The sequence below is a fragment of the Rhinatrema bivittatum genome, chromosome 6 (genome assembly GCF_901001135.1).
Source record: "Rhinatrema bivittatum chromosome 6, aRhiBiv1.1, whole genome shotgun sequence".
Lineage (NCBI taxonomy): Eukaryota > Metazoa > Chordata > Amphibia > Gymnophiona > Rhinatrematidae > Rhinatrema > Rhinatrema bivittatum.
This window is the reverse complement of record NC_042620.1, coordinates 92,469,167-92,489,145: the sequence shown is the minus strand read 5'-3', so window position 1 is coordinate 92,489,145 and position 19,979 is coordinate 92,469,167. Positions and strand designations below refer to the sequence as shown.

Sequence of the window (19,979 nt, the reverse complement as noted above, 5' to 3'; positions counted from 1 at the left end):
AAACGAGCACACGTGCACCCATATGTACGTTTATATGAGTGCACAGCCACATACACTGAAATCTTATATCCTAATTTTAAGTATTTACGTGAACAGATGGGAATTGTCAGCATTTACATGCATAAGTGAGGAGATTTTATAACATGCACATGTGAAGGAAATATTCATCCACCAATTTGTCCAATCTACATCTAGATCATCATTGATTCTTCTTAGAGTAACATCCTTGTTCTTACAAGTGGAAAAGTCTTAGAATGGCATTTACTACAAGCTGGATCTGCTGCATTTGGAGCATATGGTAAAAACATACATACTGTAGATAATATAATACCACCTTTTAACTCACTTTCCAGTTCTTTGCAGCTCTGGGCCACTGTGTCCTCCATGCTCTATCGGCTCACCATGTGCTGCTGTTCCATTTGGTACTCCTGGAGTTTTGCGCTTTTCCTGCACAAAAGGAAAACATATTTTATACAGTTCAGAATTCTGTTGCTTAAACTACAGAAACCCATTTTTAATACTCGCAATATACAATTGGGTGACAATAAACAATGTACGGATGGTGATTGTGACAGGATGAATTACTTAGGTGAAAGAAAGAAGGATCCAAGCTTACAGCACACTCCACTATTGGAGTAGATCGAAGTTTCTGCTTGTCAAACAAGAAAAGAGTGACAGTATTTCAGGCCACCAGGGCAGAATGTTTGTTTGGCAAAAAGGACTGGCTTCTGGTTGAAAGGCTCAGTATTTGTCCTGGTTACATAAAAAAGGAAGAACATAGTAACAACCAAAACACTCTCAATTCATAAAGAATTTTGGTTGGATTTATTCTTCCTTGGTTTATAAATCCAAGCACATATTTTTAAGTGTTCTGGTAATTCCCTCACCTATAAACTGAAACTGTTAAAAATGAGAAGTTCCAGTTATGACCCAGATTTACATGGCCATTATATGGCATCACTCTAGTTGTTAGTGTGGCACTTTTTTGAGGATTCTGTGGTGTTTAGGATGATAGAGATAAGCCAAGACATTCAGACATTCAGAGTTAAATTCTGAGTAAGCTGCTTAGCAGTGACCTACGAGGGTACGAAGCACCTGCTTTAGAAAGCTGTTTCTACACAACAAATTACACTAAGGGAAAATCCAATATATGTGCATAACTTTCTCCCCATTTCCAAGAATGCCTATTATTATGCTGACATCAATGCCTCATTTAAATATCTTCTTAGAAACATGCATGCAGGCCAGCTCCATAATGCAGCAACACAACATATGTTGAAAACTTCAATAGCGGAATAAAAACACCAAAAGATTGGGAAGCTACAGAGGATGAATTATTGTATTCTTGAAAGGCAAATATGTATCCAATCCACCAGCCTCATAAAATAACTTTTTCATTGCCAACACATTACCTTCTCCTTAACTGATGAGCCTCTCTCCTGCTCATGAAGGTATAACACTGGCTGTTCAGATGTCACAGTGCAGGTTTTGCTCATTCAGAACATTCAATAGTGAACCCTTGCAATGCTTTCACAGCCTGACAGCTCTCAACCATGTTCAGCAGTCAACACAGAATAGCAAGAGGAGGGGAAGGATGAAATGGAGCCTCATCTGCCCTATATAAAGACTCAATTTCTGCACCGCCCACCCTGCAGAACTCTGCGTGTTCCCCAAAAGTGGTCTCATACGGGAGGCTCTGACTACAGATATGTCATAGAAAGGGCAACTTTCATAGCCATATAAAAATCCCCCCCCTCCTCCGAATGCAAATAAAAGTGCATGTATTGTGCCACAACACGCATTACCCACATTGTAGTAGAACAGGGGTGGCCAACTCCAGTCCTCAAGAGCCACAAACAGTCAGGTTTTTCAGGATATCCAAAATGAATATGCATGAGATAGATTTGCATGCACTGCCTCCATTGTATGCAGATCTAGCCCATGCATATTCATTGTGGAGATACTGAAAACCTGTCCTGTTTGTGGCTCTTGGGGATCAGAGTTGGCCACTCCTGTTGAGACTTTCCCAGGTGGAGGTAGGTCATATGAGAAAAGAATGATCATAGTTTTGTATTTTCAAAAGTATGCGTGTTGTCTTAGTCAGAAAATTTACCCAGAGAATCAGAAGCTGTGAGTATCTATGGGTACATTTCAAGCTGAAAGGCCCACAGAGGCGCCTTAGCCCCTTCCCTCCTCAGGTGAATCAACTATTGTAAAATTAGAGTATATCCTCTGGCCACCCCTCCTCGTTCCTCTCCCATCCCTGAGCCAACCCGATCCCTTCCACTCCTGTAGCATCCTGTAAATGGCTTCACTTCCGGTGCTACAGTATAAGTGTACCCCTCCCGGTGCCATCATGCATTGCCTTGAAAGCAACACTGGTAGCAAGATAACCAGCACTGCTGTAGGAGTATTACTACTGGAAGATATATCCTATCCGGGAAAGGCTGAAAATCCGAAGGCTAATCATCACTTTCCCTTTGTTTTCTTTCTTTTACTGTTATTGCACTGTTGTAATTGTCATCCTTTGAGTCCTAATTTTTACTTTACACATGACAGATAATACGTTTCATTTATCTTCCTATTTATTCATGTAATATACATTATTTTATATCTATAAATTCTAACCAACGTCTAGACCGACAGGCAGGTGAAATTGCACATTGGGAGGGATAACTTTTGAATAACTGCACATGGCAGCATATGCACACATATATTGCTGACTATATATATATATATATCTACCCTGCAACATACACGCGAGTGTAAGTTTACACACAAATACATGCAATGCTAGATAACTAGCAAATGTAAAACTCTGCAAATACATTGCCTAATGTATTCTCATCAATCTCATAAAATAGCAACTTACTTGCATACCTCTTGGCCCTAACCAGAATTCCCACTGCCCCTTTTCTGCGCAGGTAAATGTGCGTGTGAAACCCAAAATACATGAATGCTTTTCATGTTTATAAAATAGCATGTACTGTATATGAGTTCAAGCTACTTACATGCATGTATGCTAGTTTTACATGCATGACTCCTTTGAAACTTCACCCAATAGTGTCAAATAATTTTGGCACACATTTGCTTTGCACTGGCATCATACATTAGGGATGTTCTTTCAATTGAAATGAAACAAGACATCTCAAGTTTCATATTGTTTTGAAAACAAAACAATAAATGAAAGATAATTTGTTTTTGTTTTGTTTTCAAAATATGGCAGCTTCCACCCCTCCCCCACAAAACACTTAACTCATCTGCAGACCTAAGGATTAGGGGTGATCCCCAGTTGCTCCTCCCCCACGGGGTCTCTATCTCACAATGGCACCAGCAGGCCCTATGGCTGGTGCCCTTTTTTGCATGGGAGATACCTCTGTATAACAAAATGGCATTGCCTTCAGGTCTGGTTGGCACCTTTTTGAGATGGAGACCTGGTGGGGCAGAAAAAAATGGGAACTGATCCTGTCTCTTCTACCCATGGATGGGGTAATTGGTTGGGGGGGTCCAGAATAGTCTAGAAAGCACTGTGAGTGGGGTTGTGTTGGTGGCAGAGGGCAAGGGGCCAGGGCAGACCTAACATTTTTTTCTTTAAGCTTTGCTTTTTGGAGAGATTTTTGTTTATGTTTGTTTGTTCTTTTGTTTTAAAGAGATGAAATGAAACAAAACAACAAGCAAAATGAAAAAAAGAGAGAAAAAGAATTAATGACATGCAAAGCAAATGAAAGAAAAAAATATTCACTGCATGCACACCCCATCATGCAATAGCTCCATTATATTCAGATGAGAAAGGCAAGGCTTGTATAACATTAACCCTGCTTCATGAGGCCCCGATCCTGTGTTAGCCTGTTGTGCCTCTTTCAGGATGCTTACCTGAGATGGGACATTTTTGGGAGGCTCTATTCGAATTGTTGGATCCCATTCCCCAGGTGGCAGAACAGTAACTTGATCAAGAAATTCATCTATTCCAGAAACCAAATCATTCCGATCTTTAGCTTTATATGCAACATCATGGAATACCTGTGGTTAAGAGTGAAAATCCATGCCTCAGATTCAAATACTACTGCACAGAAATGCTCCATGTATAAAGGACTTTGAGCTAAATGTGCTATTTTTAATATAGATAGAGAGAGAGAAAGAGAAATAGATATAGATATATCTGTTTATCTCTATATTATATATATATATCATCATTTTCTCTTTAAGACACAAGCTTCTCTTGCTTTCCTTCTGATAATTTGATGACTAATATCCGAATATACTGAAATACTATTTTACAAGTACTGTGATACTTTCAAGGGAGTACAATAAAGGATTCTGCTGATGCCATTTCCAGGTTCTTTTTTTTTTTTTTTTTCATTTTTAATTTCTGAATTTTCAATAAAGAACATACGTTAATATACATTAACTGAATACAGATTATGATACTACATATTATAACAATCATCAATATATCAAAGGGTAATTATAAACTACATTATCTGTATTTTCTCAAGGCAATCCAGGGAAAAAAGGACTTTTACATGAGCGATTTAAGGAATCCAAATTAAGAAAGAAAAGAGAAATTAATCTCTTTCCTCTTCGTATACAGAGAGAAAAAATAACAACTTAAACCTTAATTACCCTATGCATTATTTCCCACATTTGGGGGGTGAGAATCCAGAAAAGACCGTAACTGAGATATCTCATGGAACACATATTTCTGATCTAAATATTTCAATTCACATCTACACGGGAATTTTAGTATAAATGTAGCCCCCCTTACAAGGATTTCTGATTTTAACTTGAGAAACTCTTTTCTTTTTAATTGAGTAATCCTTGAGAGGTCTGGGTAGATCCATACTTGTTGTCCGTGAAATTTCTCAAGACGATGTCTGAGAAATAATCGGAGAACTGTATCCCTCTCAGTTGTAAACAGAAATGATACAAAAAGTGTACTTCTAGTAACGATATTAGTTTCACTTGACATTTCTATCACCTCTGTCAAATTGAGTGGCCCTTCTGATTCTATATTTCCCGATTGATCTTCTATATTCCTTGGATGTATATAATAGGCCTTTGCTATAGCAGGCAGTGATTGCTTAGGCATTTTTAATACATGTTGCATATAATCTTTATCCAAACCAGAAGGTGAGTACTAGAACAAAGAGTATACAGTCCCGGAATTCCACATCAATTTTTAATGTCACACATTTTTATTATTCATATTGGCAACTCCACTATGTAAATCAACAACTGTTTCAACAAGAAGGGTCCCCCGACACGGACCCGTGTTTCGCCAGGGGCTGCATCGGGAGGGACGCACAAAAGAGTTTAAATGAGTACTGTAAATAAAACATAGACATGGGACTGTATTAGAGGAAACAACCAGTGCCAAAAAATAATAGAGATTTCATAAGTCTAAAATTTAAAGAGAACACTTACCAACACGAAGTCTTTAAGAAGCATAACAGGGAGCGCGTTATCTATAATCAGACAAGGAGCTTTAAAGCTGTCAAAAGGCGCCAAAACAGTCACAGACCAATCAGCTGAGGGGAAAAAACCCACCAATCAAAACCCAGAGTTCTTATCCAATCACAGGTCAGGTGAAATGAACCCATTCAATTTCTTTGTTTAACCCTGCCGGAGTAACGGTGTTCAAACGGTGAATCCACCGTTGTTCATACTGAATCAAAAGAGAGTCAAAATCCCCTCCCCTACACGACAGATTAGAACAAGGGTGATTGAGCATCGCTCTAATATCAAACATGCCAGAGCCCTGGCCCCCCTGGTTGACCACTGGGTTTCTTCATCTCATACAGTATCAGACATATTCTTTTTTGTATTGGAAGTGGTTCCTGCCCTCCCTAGGGGAGGGGATTTTGACTCTCTTTTGATTCAGTATGAACAACGGTGGATTCACCGTTTGAACACCGTTACTCCGGCAGGGTTAAACAAAGAAATTGAATGGGTTCATTTCACCTGACCTGTGATTGGATAAGAACTCTGGGTTTTGATTGGTGGTTTTTTCCCCTCAGCTGATTGGTCTGTGACTGTTTTGGCGCCTTTTGACAGCTTTAAAGCTCCTTGTCTGATTATAGATAACGCGCTCCCTGTTATGCTTCTTAAAGACTTCGTGTTGGTAAGTGTTCTCTTTAAATTTTAGACTTATGAAATCTCTATTATTTTTTGGCACTGGTTGTTTCCTCTAATACAGTCCCATGTCTATGTTTTATTTACAGTACTCATTTAAACTCTTTTGTGCGTCCCTCCCGATGCAGCCCCTGGCGAAACACGGGTCCGTGTCGGGGGACCCTTCTTGTTGAAACAGTTGTTGATTTACATAGTGGAGTTGCCAATATGAATAATAAAAATGTGTGACATTAAAAATTGATGTGGAATTCCGGGACTGTATACTCTTTGTTCTAGTACTCACCTTCTGGTTTGGATATATATTTGAGTGCTAGTTGTGCTCGGTTTGCTGTGGACCTTACTCTGCATATAATCTTTAAACATATCTACTGCTGATGTTAAATTCTGATAAGGAAAGTTCAATACCCTAAGATTGGGATATCTTAATGAATTTTCAAGAAATTCTAACTTTTTTTTCATTAATCATTTCAGATTTTATCATTGTTGTTTGCAATTTTTCTACTTTACCCAATCTATCTTCAACTACAGCTACTTTATTATTACACAACAAAGCTGAATTCTCTACTTTCAATACTCTCTGCTGAAAATTGTTAGTATTCAAAGTTAATTTTATAATAGCCTGTTCCAGGGATTTGATTGCAGACCACAGCGAGTCCATGGTAATCTCTGAAGATGTTTGATGTAATATTATTTCCACTTCTGCCCTGGTTTCTTCCTCACCCCCTGTGGGAGAGTCTCCTTTCCTTAAGAGATCTTTCGTATTTTTACTACTTCTCTCGATACCCTCATCCAAAATAAGAGGGCCTATGAGATTTTCTATGTTCATAGCTGGTGGAGAAGGAGGCATAGGTGCTCCGAGGCTTAAAGAGATGGCTTCAGCCTGTAGATTTGCCTCTCGCTCTGAAGCAAACTCTACTGCGGCTCCTTCCCCCGGCCTCTCAGTTGTAGCCATAAAAAAAGAAGATATTTGCGGCTGTGATGGAGTAGCCAAGGGGTTTGAAGTTTGAACCTCCCTTAACCGTGCCTTTCTTTTGGTATGTGGCATTCCTTTTTAGGGAAACAGTAATTAACAAACACTCCTTCTTTATGGATCTCTGTCTGTTTTCTAATTCCCTGGGACCATTTCCAGGTTCTGAATAGATCAGAGTGAAAATCTTTACATTAAAAGTGAAAATTATTTCTGAGAACTGCCATTTTCACTTTACTATTGTGCCTCAGACTTATAAGTGACTTATTTATATAGTATTACTTTTTTGCAATCTCTTATCTGATTTCACCTCATGCTTCAAGGGGACTTGCCATCATTGTCAGTTTTCCACCTTTTCCCTAGACATTTATTTTCATGAGTTTTCCAGGTTATCATAAGAGATTCTGTACTACACCCTATGATGAAAGTGTGTGCAAAAATATTCATGAAAATATTCATGAAGCAAGACCACAGTCATGGTATGATCTATATCTATTCCTCATTTTACGTTATAAGGAGGAGTACCTTAGCATGGCACAGGTGTGCACATTTCCTCAGAAGAGCATCTTTAGAGAGAGAGAGAGAGAGACTATAAGACCCTCACAGTAGTAAAGTATTTATATCTCTATAAGATGGCCATCTAATAAGGTGAGGTGTTGGTGGTGGTTTAGGGTTTAGGGGCCAGTTTCTCATGTAGAGTAAGATGTATGAACAGCACAGTACACCTTGGTGAAGATTTGACGTCATTTGGAGTGAGGAAAGTCTCACAAAGATGAAATTTTGTACTGTGTTCTCTCACCCTAGCTTGATGGACTTCACTACTATGAGGGCCTTGTAGATAGTCTCTCTCTCTCTCTCTCTCTTGTAGTCAGGATTTATATGCATAAAACACCCTCCCTCCTTCTTTTCCTCTCCGGAATGCTACCCTTAAAGATGCTACCTCAATGTTAAAATATTCTAACTTTTGGTAAATTATCTGCCGCAGAAATATGTTATCCCATAAATATGCTTCCTTTCATATATGTTTACCCCACACGTTTTATTCTTCCCTTATATAATGTTTTCCTCATTAACATTTACTCTATAACTATACACTTTCCCCACCCCTATGAATGTTAGCTCCCGTATGGCTAACAGCCTGTTTATTATACTTATTTATTTATTTAATTAATTCTTTTATATACCGACCTTCATGACAGGTGTCATATCAAATTGGTTTACATGAAACAAGGGGTAAACATTTTATCAACCATTTAACAGTAGAATAATCAGAGGAGGTATAAAGTTACATATAACAAGGAGATCAAACTTGGGAATAGAAGGAGAGAGGGATAACCATTGTGATTAAAAGAATTCACTATGTAAGATGACAGGAAGGCTTGAGATGTAGAGTTCCGAAATTGAATAGATTAAGGGAAAGCTTGGCTAAATAGCCAGGTTTTAAGTTTTTTTCGAAATGTTTGTAGGCAGGGTTCCTGTCTGAGGTCCGGAGGTAAATTGTTCCAAATAGTGGGTCCTGCTATCGAGAATGCTTGTTCTTTGGTTGCGGTGTGGCGTGAAGTTTTGTTGGGAGGCACATGGAGAGATCCTTTGTATGATTCTCTGATGGGTCTGGATGAGGAATGGAGTTTGAGGGGGAACTGGAGGTCCAGCGGGTGTTGTTTGTGGATCGTTTTGTGGATTATGGTAAGGGATTTGTGTAAGATTCTATAGTTTATTGGAAGCCAATGAAGGTTCTTTAAGATGGGGGAGATGTGCTCTCTGCGGTTTGTATAAGACAAGACTCTAGCTGCTGCATTCTGGAGCATCTGCAAAAGGTTTTGTGGAGGAGAGTGGAAGCCCCAGAAGGAGTGTGTTGCAGTAGTCAATCTTGGCAAAGAGCGTGGCTTGGAGGACAGTCCTGAAGTCATGGAAAAACAGGAGGGGTTTGAGCCTTTTTAGGACTTGCAGTTTGTAGAAGCCGTCCTTTGTCGTGTTGTTAATGTATTTCTTTAAATTTAAGCGATTGTCAAGGATTACTCCGAGGTCTCTAGCATGAGAGATTTGGGCTGTATGAGGGGGCTAAAGCGAGGAGTTGGAATGGTCGGTTGAAATGAGGAGCAGTTCGGTCTTGGATGTATTTAGGACTAGATTCAGATTGTTGAGGAGTTGGTTAATGGAGTGAAGGCAATTTTCCCAGTATAGGAGAGTCTTTGAGAGTGACTCTTTTATGGGGATTAAGATCTGAACATCGTCTGCGTAGAGATAATGTGTTAATCTTAGGTTGGTAAGCAGTTATAAGTTATATGTTATATGTTATAAGTTTATTGTATTTTATTGTATTTTCTATATCATTTGTAACTATATTCAACCTTCTATGCCTTTCCTGCTCTTTCCATTATCCGAGTTCTCATGACCCTGTTCTATGTAATTTAACCTTCTTCCTAATATTATTGTACCCCTGTTCTATGTGAATCGATATGATATGTTTACATGAATGTCGGTATAAAAAAAGATTCAAATAAATAAGTGTTTTCTGCACAGAAAATATGATTTATAAAACACAAAATTATTTCTCTGTAAACATTTTTGTGCACATAAATCAGATTTTATGCACAAAAACCAGACAAAGCATGATTTATGTGCATAAAAGGGAAGAAAGGTAGCTTTTCTTCTGTATAGTGCTTTCTTTTCCCTCAGTGCCAGATCTTGCTCCCTCTCTGTAAACTCCTCCTCCCCCTGTCACCCCCCCCCCCCCCCCGTCTCAGCCTTTTTTTTACATTTTAATTCAGGCCTGAAAGTTTTTAACTCTCACTCCATTTGCTTGTTACATTGGGCCCTAAGTATTTTCACTTTGCACCTTGGATTCATGTAAAGAAGGAGCAGGAGACAAGAAGGCAGGTTCTGACTTATTGGATGGCTTATCCTGGACCAATCAGGTTATTAAAGTCTTTCCTTCAAGAATGATGGAGGCTCATTTCCAATCACTGGACTTTCTGTCTTCTTACTACTTCTAACTAATTCTAACCCTGTTTGGCTCTGTTGGGAAAAGAGGGAGCTAAGCTGGAAAACTAATCCATGTTCTTGGATAATTTTGACAGGAAAAAGAGAAAAATAACTACATTAGCTCAAGTTTGAAACAAGCATGAATGCAACCATTTTGATGCATTTTGCAAAGTGTCTGATAATGAGGACAATTTTCAAAGTCATTTGCCCAGGTAAATAGCAAGTTGGCCATTCTAAAAACTGCCTTCCTCAGAGCTGCTAAAAAATATGCACAGGGTTCACATTGTGCATGCTTTAGCTGCATTTAAAAAGGGTTTTCCTGGGGGCGTGTTTGTGGGGAGTAAAGCACATGGGCTGAATGGACTTTCCAAATTTGCACAATAGTTTCACCCGCTTTCCTCTGCCTGCAGAAAAAGGACTGCAAAGTCTGCAGGCACTTATATCACTGGGTACTGACCTAAGTAAACTTTCAAAAGAAAATCTATGCACATCATTTTCTTTCAAAATTAGCTACCAGATCTGCAAATATAAAACTATCCATGGACTTTTCACCTAGACAGAGTACTGAAAGTGAACATTGACTCCAGATCTTCATACACTTTTTTTGTGCAACAGGAAGCAGAGGTTACAGTCAGTCATTTGATCCCTTGTGCAAAATGTATAAACTTTTTTCAACATGACTCCATGGAGTCTATGGTAGAAATATCACCATATCCGGTGTTAAAGGAATATACTGTAATTATCTGCACGTGTGAGTGTGTGTAATATGTGAACTTACACATTATCTCAAGATTATATAATGAGATAAAAAGAAGATCATTTCTGGTGAATAATAGACTGCTGCTTGTGTAGCACTTGGAGCAGGTTTCAGGATCATCTTGACCTACTTTTGTGCCTGTCATCACGTTCTCTGTCTACCAGGAAGGGCAGCAACGCAAGTTACAAACTGCCATTAGCAAAAATTCTCACTAAAATAAGCAACCACTTTTTTTCAAACAATTTCACTGATGAAAAATCAGTGGGAATTGATCATCTTGCCTCTGTATCCTAAATGTTGTCCCATGTGAATATAAAATTGAATTAAATAGCGAGTGGCCCAGCAGTTCTGCAGCTGTGCCACACATTGCCACACAAAGGACCTGGGTTAGAGCCCCAGGTCAGGTCCTCAACTCCCTGGGCCAGCTGGGGAACACAGTGTGGCCAGACTTGGGGTTCATAGGTATGGACTAGCAGTGCAATCACTGGGCTAAGTGAATTGGCTGATCATGTAAAATGGGGGAAACAGATTCTCAGGTCGTCAAAAATAATGGCTCATGGTATCAGATCCCAGTCGAAATTGAGTTGGAAGTGCATAGGAGCAGGGGAAACTGCCAGTAAAAAAAAAAATAATAATAATTAGAATTAATTAATAAATGTTGTTCTATGTATTCAAAACAAACAAAAGCCTTGCATGATTCATTGCTAACTTGCAATGTAAATGTAAGATACTTTGTAAAAATACACCTTCAGCTTGTGAAAGGCATGGAATATATGTAAAGATAAATAGAGAGATTATAAACATTAAATGGCAAAATTTGCACTTGATTCTATAGCTTTATATGGCACTAAAGTATATAAAGACTTTTTAACCCATAATGGAGTTCATGTATTAAAGCTTTGCTCCATTCATGTGGATACATTTGACTGAACCTTGCCCTCTCGCATTCTGCTGCTTCCCCTCCTCCTTCCTCCCATTCCTCACTGATGCTGCTGAGCTCAGTTACCCCCACCTCATCTGATCCTGGATCAAGTTTGTTGGAGCATTTGGATTTTCTTCAGATCCACTGGTAAAATCCAGCATGTATTTCTCAGCAGATCAGAAGCAAACTCAAGCAGATTTAACGCTGTTCAATGTGGATTTGCCAAGTCATAGAAATTCTCATTGATTGAGCCTGATGGGAGTTATCCGTGAATCGGTTCAAAGTCCATTCCAGATTTGCTGATTCATGGGCATCCCCACTGGATTTCTTACAAAATAAAGTTCAAACTAATGGGGTTCAACTGATTAGTTTGCAAACTTTATATTAAGCTTGCACAGATTACCTAGCAGTTCTGCTTTAACAAACGTATTCATTGCAAGCTCTGTAAATTTCCACTCCCTATCTCCAGCTGTATTCCACAATGGTCACTTATAGTCACAGACCCCAGTTTCCTATGGCAGCTAAGGGGTAGATTCTGCAGCAAGAGATAGAAGATTCTGTATCAACTCTGTGAAAGATTTGTATATTAAATAATTAAAATTATATTTTACTTTATAAAAATTAAGTAATTTTCTGATGTTCCTCATGTGTTTAGATAAGTTACAGGGTCATTCTTTATTCTGCAAAGTGCTGGTATCGTGTGCGGTATGGCCTTATCACACGCAATACTGGCCGCATTGCAGCGGTATTATTCTAATTAGGGGAAGGGGAGGAATGTGGACAGGTTTGGGCAGAGTTATTTCCCGGCAGCGCTGCGGGCGATAATGTTTTTCACATTATCGCCGGCAGCACCGCGGGAAATAATTCCACCTTTTCCCTTGGCGCTACGGGAGCGATAGTGTGCAGCACAGCCACACCACAGCAGGCGCAACCATACTGCCATGATTCAGCCAGCTGCCAGCTGCCAGCCAGCTGCCCACTATCACCTCATCATTCTGCTATAAATATAGACTGCTGCTTTTATAGCACTTGGAGTAGGTTTCAGGATCATCTTGACCTACTTTTGTGCCTGTCATCACATTCTCTGTCTACCAGGAAGGGCAGCAAAGCAAGATACAAACTGCCATTAGCAAAAATTCTCACTAGAATAAGCAACCATTTTTTTCAAAGTCTGATATATAATTTCACTGAAGAAAAATCAGTGGGAATTGATCATCTTGCCTCTGTATCCTAAATGTTGTCCCATGAGAATATAAAATTGAGTTAATTAGTGAGTGGCCTAGCAATTCGGCAGCTATGCCACAAATATAGGAGAATGATGAATCTAAGGTTTATTTAATTGATTTCTTAATATTTTTGGATAAAGTAAATGGAATCATAGTGATCTTGCCCTATATATGAGGAAGCGAGGAATCTGCATAGAGATGGCATCTTGGGGACAGAGGAGAGATTGGGAAGAAAAGGGAGAATGATTAGATCAGAAGGTAGGAAAAGATCAGAGATAGGGGGCAGGATACTGAGGGAGGATGGGAAAAGAAAAAATCAGAGATAGGGGAAAGCGAGGGGAATCCAAAACTGGGGGAGGGAGAGGGATTGAGGAGGGGTGGTCAGAGAATGGGAAGGAGGATGGGATGTACCCAGTGGCGGATTCACGATGTTGGACCGGCCCAGGTATTCGCCACCCAGGCCAGCCCAGGACACATCACAAGGTCTGCCGAGCGTGGCTCTGTCACGGCTGCGCACGGCAGACCACGTGGCTGGAGCAATCGGCCCACCGGGCCGATCATGACAAAGGAATGTCATTGATTTATTTGATTGTGTAGAGAATTAGATCAAGTACATGTGCTGGATGTGTTTGCTTGCACGTCAGCGAGGCTTTTGATAGAACCCCACATAGGAGGCTCATTAATACCCTCAGGTAATGAACAGTCCCAAGGTAGTAGACCGGATTAGAAGCTGGTCGAGTGATAGTCAATAGAGGGTAATGGTAAATGGAATTCATACCGAGGAGAGAAAGGTGATAAGTGGAGTTCCTCAGGGATCGGTCCTAGGGCCAATTCTGTTAAATATCTTTGTCAGCAATATTGTGGAGAAGTTAGAGAGAAAGATTTGCCTTTTTATTTATTTATTTATTTATTTATTTATTTATTTAACACTTTTCTATACCGACCTTCATGAAAAAATTTCATATCAGATCGGTTTACATGTAACAAAGGGTATAACTTAAACAAGAACAATTCACTAGAAGCGGAAGTTACATATAACAAGGGTAGTTAACTTGGAGGCTAGGCTAGTCAGAGGTATAGGACAGTGTAACTGAAGAGACCTAGAAAAGGCAATGAAACAAAAGAAAAGGCGGCTTAATTCTAATGTCTAAACATAGCGGGGCGTTAGCCGGTAAAGCAGAGTCCTGTCCGGTTGACAATTAATGGCTTAGAAAGTTTTTGCAGAAGACACTAAGATCTGCAATAGAATGGATGCCCCTGAAGGGGTAGGCAGAATGAAAAGTGATCTAAGAAAGCTTGTCTAATAATTGACTGTTAAGATTCAATGCTAAAAAGTGCTGAGTCATTTACTTGGTGTGCAGAAATCAATGGAAGCAGTGTGCAGTATGTGGGGAAGTGCTGATGTGCACTGACCATCCAGTGCTCCCTCCATGTGACAGGGGCCGGCCAATAGCACGGATACCCTGTCACATGGTAAGGGCAAAGGGCCATCGGCGCCATTTTGATTAGTGGCAGTCGACGGCCCAGGAGCGGGAGATCGCTCCCGGGACCCCCACTGGACCACCAGGTACCTGTAAAAAGTTTTTTTTGGGGGGGGGGTCAGGAGGGTGGGGGAAGCTAAGGGATTAGTTTTAAAGGGTCGGGGTGGGTTTAGGGGTTATTTTTGTGTGCCATTTTTCCCGCCCTCTCCCAAAACGATAAGAGAACCCCCACGAACAATATCGTGGGGTTTTCCTATCGTTTTGGGGGAGCCCCCGATTTCTGACGATTTTGAAAATATCGTACGATATTTTCAATCGTCCGAAGCCCAATTCACATCCCTAATAAATACCTCATCTGTCATCAGCGTTGCAATTGATCTGCCAATCTCATGGTACTGTTGACCCTTTCCTAGTGGTCCCAGGAGTACAAATAAAAATCTGAAAGTAAAAGAGAAAATCAAACACCCTGGATATACATTTGTATAATTAACCCACAAACTGACTGAGGATGTGAGATCTATTTTATTATGTACAGTTTGGAATGCCTCTTTAGTTTTATATTAAGTAAAAATTGTTAATTTTTTGAAAATGTGAAATATAATTTTCAAAATTAAATTCACGGCAACAAAGAAACTGCCCTCATTCTGCTTCACTGAGTTAAATGCAGAACTGAAGACCACAATACTGTCAAGTTATTACTTCAAGTTCTGACATGACCATGACATACACTGCCACTGCTGAATCAGTGCTGAAAGTTAATTCCAATAGCACTTACCTTGATGGAATAGGAACTTCGGTCAGTCCTGTAAGTAGCACTGCAGGCGACAATCTAACAAAGGCAGCTACAGCTCGGTCTAAGAATTCTAGCTCACCAACTAAAATGTTTGACGCTTCAGCTCCTGGAGGAATCTTTTTCATGAAATGTAGGTCAACCTGATAACAAATGAAGAAAAGACAGTAGATAAATTCAAAGGCTAGAGCCTGGTTGCTAAAAAAAACAAAACAAACAACCCTGAGGTCCATATTCAAACTAATTTAGCAGAATAAAAATAAGAAGTTTTCCATCTAAATAAAAATGAGGCCACTTATCCAGCTCAATTCTAATCACAGAACTATTTATCTGTCTAGATTTTGGCTGGATAAGTCAGGGGGGTTCCAGAAGAGGTCCAGAGGCATTCTGAGGAGGAACAGAGTTAGTTATCTCCAATATTCAGAGTTAGTGGAAACGTTATCCGGCAACTCTGGTTGGCCCATACACCTGTCCTAAAGTTAGCTGGATAAATGTATCCGGCTAACTTTAGGATATCTGGATATATTCAGCAGCGCAGCTGTGCTGCTAAATATACAGCAGTAGTTAGCCAGACAGAGATGTACAGCGGCTGAACATGGCCCTCCCTATGTTTAATCTCTTTTGTCAGGCCAATCTCATGCATTATTGTGACTCAGTTCAAGATAATAGGCCTTTCCACCTACAGCAAGCAGTTCTGCTTTTCTTCCTTCTCAATAAACTCTAATAAGAGCTACAAGAAAACTTGTTTTAACAGGGAATCTGAGCCACATTACTCAAAAACAAAATCTTGTGTAATTAGAATATGAGATGATTTGTAGAATGTCCTTATAATTACCTTTCAAACTCCAATAAACCCCATTTCCAACCATAAATCATCCAATATTATTCAGTACCTGAGACTGATTCAGCCAACCAGAAGGACCAATTAGGGGGCAATTTTCACTAGTAAGAGTTGTGTGCAAAGTTGTGGGCTATTTTAGTCTGCATATATTAGAACTGTTCTCAAAGGGAAATAACCTGCATTGTTTCAACTTCAAAATGAACAGGTGCACATTATGCATGTTTAGAAGCATCCACATACTTTGAACCTGCTGTTTGGGGGCTGGTCAAGTGGGGTCAAAATAGCACACGTACTGTGGTTAAATCTCATGCAAAGGTGCAATTTTCTTCTCCAACCTAAAAACGCCTACAGGAAATCCTCCTTTTAATGCAGCTCAAAGTGTGCGCACTATGAGTGGCGTGCATATTTTTAACTGTATTTCGGGTGGGAAATTTTGAGCCAGACCATTTTACCTGGATACATGTCTATGGAGCTGATTAAATGTCTTTGAAAAATTGCCTTTCCCACGTCTTGCACATGGATAAGACACTCTGCATGTCCATTGCCGAGCTGGATATTTAGTCAAAAGCAATCCCTAAATCACTAGCTTTGACAAATTATTGATATTTGAAGTGATTCCACACTTTGAAATGCATTTGCTATTTCACAATCGAGATGAAAGTAGGTGAACAAATTCTCTTCTGAAAATCTTCTGTTCTACTTGACCAGCCTAGAATGCCAATATTTTACTACGTGAATGCCCTCAGACTGTTCTACTTGTCCATTTCATTGGCATCCATGTAGTTTGCTCTGAGAATGAAATCTTGGCATTCTTTTTTATTCATTCTGTTTAAGCACTTTTATCAGACATTATAGCTTAATGTATAGGCATTACTTATAAATTAATTCCACATTTCTATAATGCATGTCACTGGCTTCAGTGTCTAAATAATGTAACATATTGTAGCTTGTTTCGTCCCAAGTTTTATAAACTGTTAGACTTCATATTTGACATGCTTTTTATTAATCTAAACACAAATTACAATAACCAAATTCCAATATAAACTGTTAACATGGACCATTTTAATATCAAGCTTACAAGCATCTGTCTGCTATATCAATGGATATTCTCTGTTCACATTTGGAAAAATGTTCTATTAAAAATATCCAGCTCTTAGCCAACAATAAAGCTTACGAGAAAGGACTTCAGTTTGTGAAATATTTGTATATTTTATTCTCCCCAAATTGAATTCTATAGACAAACAAAAAAAAAAAGCTTATTTGTGTGACAGAGCATAAACTTCATTACTTTAAAAATGCTCTTCCCAGACATGACTATAAACAACACCTAATCAATCAACTACCATGGGTGTGCATGGGAAAAATTGTCTGTTCAGTTCAGATTTTTTTCCTGTTTCATTCAGGTCAGAGCAGATGCTCACTCATTCCATTTGTTTCCTTTAAAGTGAATGGGAATGCATCCTAATTTTGACTCTTACTTTGAGGGTTTCCATCCAAGTTTTATGAAACTAGCTGACACTGCCTGACAGGCATCGACAGAATCTCCAGACACTAACAGAAGGCAAAAGGCAATGATAGTGGCACGCATTAAATGGGCGCTCATGATTGAGCACCCATTCTCTTAACGTACGTCGATCCACCTCTCCCGGGTGCCTGATGTAATATTTAAATCAGGTGCCACGGTAAAAAAGAGGCACTAGGGAAAACTTTGCGTTCTTAGTGCCTCCTCAGCATCAGGCTGTCAGCGGCTTAGGAAAACAGATGCTCAGTTTTATGAGTGTCTATTTTCCTAACCTGTGCACAGCCAAAGGTTGGAAAATGGACATTCGTTAATTGAGCGTCCCTTTTAAATTTTTTGTTAGGGTTCTCCTTTTTCAGTTCATCCAACTTAAAATCACTGGTATTGCATCAACCTGAGAGTGAGGGTTGTAGCAGCAAGCACAGTGGCACTAGTAAAAATGCCACAAGGTGTAGAATGAGGGTTATGGCAACAAATAGAGTGGCATTAACACCCCCAAGGCATGCTTGCTGACTATGCACACTGGGAGCACAACCTTCAAACCTATCCACGGTAAAGCATTTTATAAAGTATGGGGCAGATTTTAAAAGCCCTACGTGCGTAAATCCAGGCGGATTTGCTCACGTAGGGGGGTTACGCGTGCCGGGCCTACTTTCAAAAGGCCCGGTGGCGCGTGTAAAGCCCCGGGATACGTGTAAGTCCCAGGGCTTGAAAAAAGGGGCGGGGTGTGGGCAGGGCAGGACCGGAGCCTCCTGGCACAGCGACCATTTGCCGCTGTGCACGGGATCGCAGGCCGGCCATCGTCCGCTGCGCGCAACTCGCACCTGCCCAAGGCAGGCGTAACTAGATAAGATACATTTTTAGGGGGCGAGGAGAAGCCGTGGCAGCATCTGTCCATCAGACCCAAAGGGAGTCGCCACAGAGATAGAGAGGGTGGAGTGAGGACGAAAACAGGCACGAATGCAACACCGGGCTACTACTAGTACTTCCACCCTCTCCAGATGCCAGTAGTAGTGGTGTTGCTTCTGCAGTTGATAGTGTATACAATACTTGTCATGTGCCCCATTTGCTTCCCTTGTCTGTTATCCTTTGTACAATGATTACACCACAAAAAATGGGTCCTTCCTGATATTGAAGTGCCTCCAAATCACAGATTTCTTCCATGATCCCTTGTCTACATCCTTGGCGAAGGATACCAACACTGGAGGTGAGGTAGAGGGTAGTAGGGATGTGAATCGTGTCCTCGATCGTCTTAACGATCGATTTCGGCTGGGAGGGGGAGGGAATCGTATTGTTGCCGTTTGGGGGGGTAAAATATCGTGAAAAATCGTGAAAAATCGTTAAAAAATCGAAAAATCGAAAAATCGAAAAACCGGCACATTAAAACCCCCTAAAACCCACCCCCGACCCTTTAAATTAAATCCCCCACCCTCCCGAACCCCCCCCCAAATAACTTAAATAACCTGCGGGTCCAGCGGCGGTCCGGAACGGCAGCGGTCCGGAACGGGCTCCTGCTCCTGCATCTTGTCGTCTTCGGCCGGCGCCATTTTCCAAAATGGCGCCGAAAAATGGCGGCGGCCATAGACGAAAAAGATTGGACGGCAGGAGGTCCTTCCGGACCCCCGCTGGACTTTTGGCAAGTCTCGTGGGGGTCAGGAGGCCCCCCACAAGCTGGCCAAAAGTTCCTGGAGGTCCAGCGGGGGTCAGGGAGCGATTTCCCGCCGCGAATCGTTTTCGTACGGAAAATGGCGCCGGCAGGAGATCGACTGCAGGAGGTCGTTCAGAGGGAGCAAAACCACGACCCGGGGGCCGAACGAAACAAAGATCAGGGGGAACCACCTTCAAGCCAACGGGGGGGACGGGGACCCTACCCCTCTGGTGCCGGCCCCCTCCACCCCGACGGCTGCGGGCCCGCTTAGCCCCCCCCCCCCCTACAACCCAGACGCGCACCACCCTCCGGTCGTTGACCCAGCTTCTGCTGCTGCCAACCCCTCGCCAAATGGCAGTGGACCTCCACAGATGGAAGGGGGGAACTGGGCCCCCCAGCCCCCCGTCTTGAGCCCCCTGGCTCCACAAGGCCCCTCCATGTGCGCTCCTCAAGCCTACAACCTTCACACCGTGGCAATCCCGACGCCTGGCCAGCCAACAAGCATGACCCCTACCTTCCCGGGGTTCCCCTTCCCATGGGGCATCCCCCCGTGGATGCCAGCCTCTAACCCCATCCCAGGCATAATCCCTCCTGGGCAGCCCACCGGGCAACACACCCAACCACAATGGACCCCGCCAGCCTACCTGTACCAGTTCTACCCATGGGGGCTCTGGCCCGGACAACCAGGGAACCCTCACACCCCAGCTCTAG

General features: G+C 41.2%; 1 protein-coding gene across 1 annotated transcript in view; it reads right to left on the bottom strand.

Moving 5' to 3' along the window:
• The window catches only part of SLC4A10 (solute carrier family 4 member 10), a 299,055-nt gene that overhangs the window by 189,827 nt on the left and 89,249 nt on the right, over window positions 1-19,979 (bottom strand). The window contains 4 exon segments of the mRNA XM_029605602.1: window positions 347-447; window positions 3,874-4,020; window positions 14,821-14,908; window positions 15,246-15,403. Of these exon segments, the coding sequence (XP_029461462.1) occupies window positions 347-447; window positions 3,874-4,020; window positions 14,821-14,908; window positions 15,246-15,403 (494 nt within the window).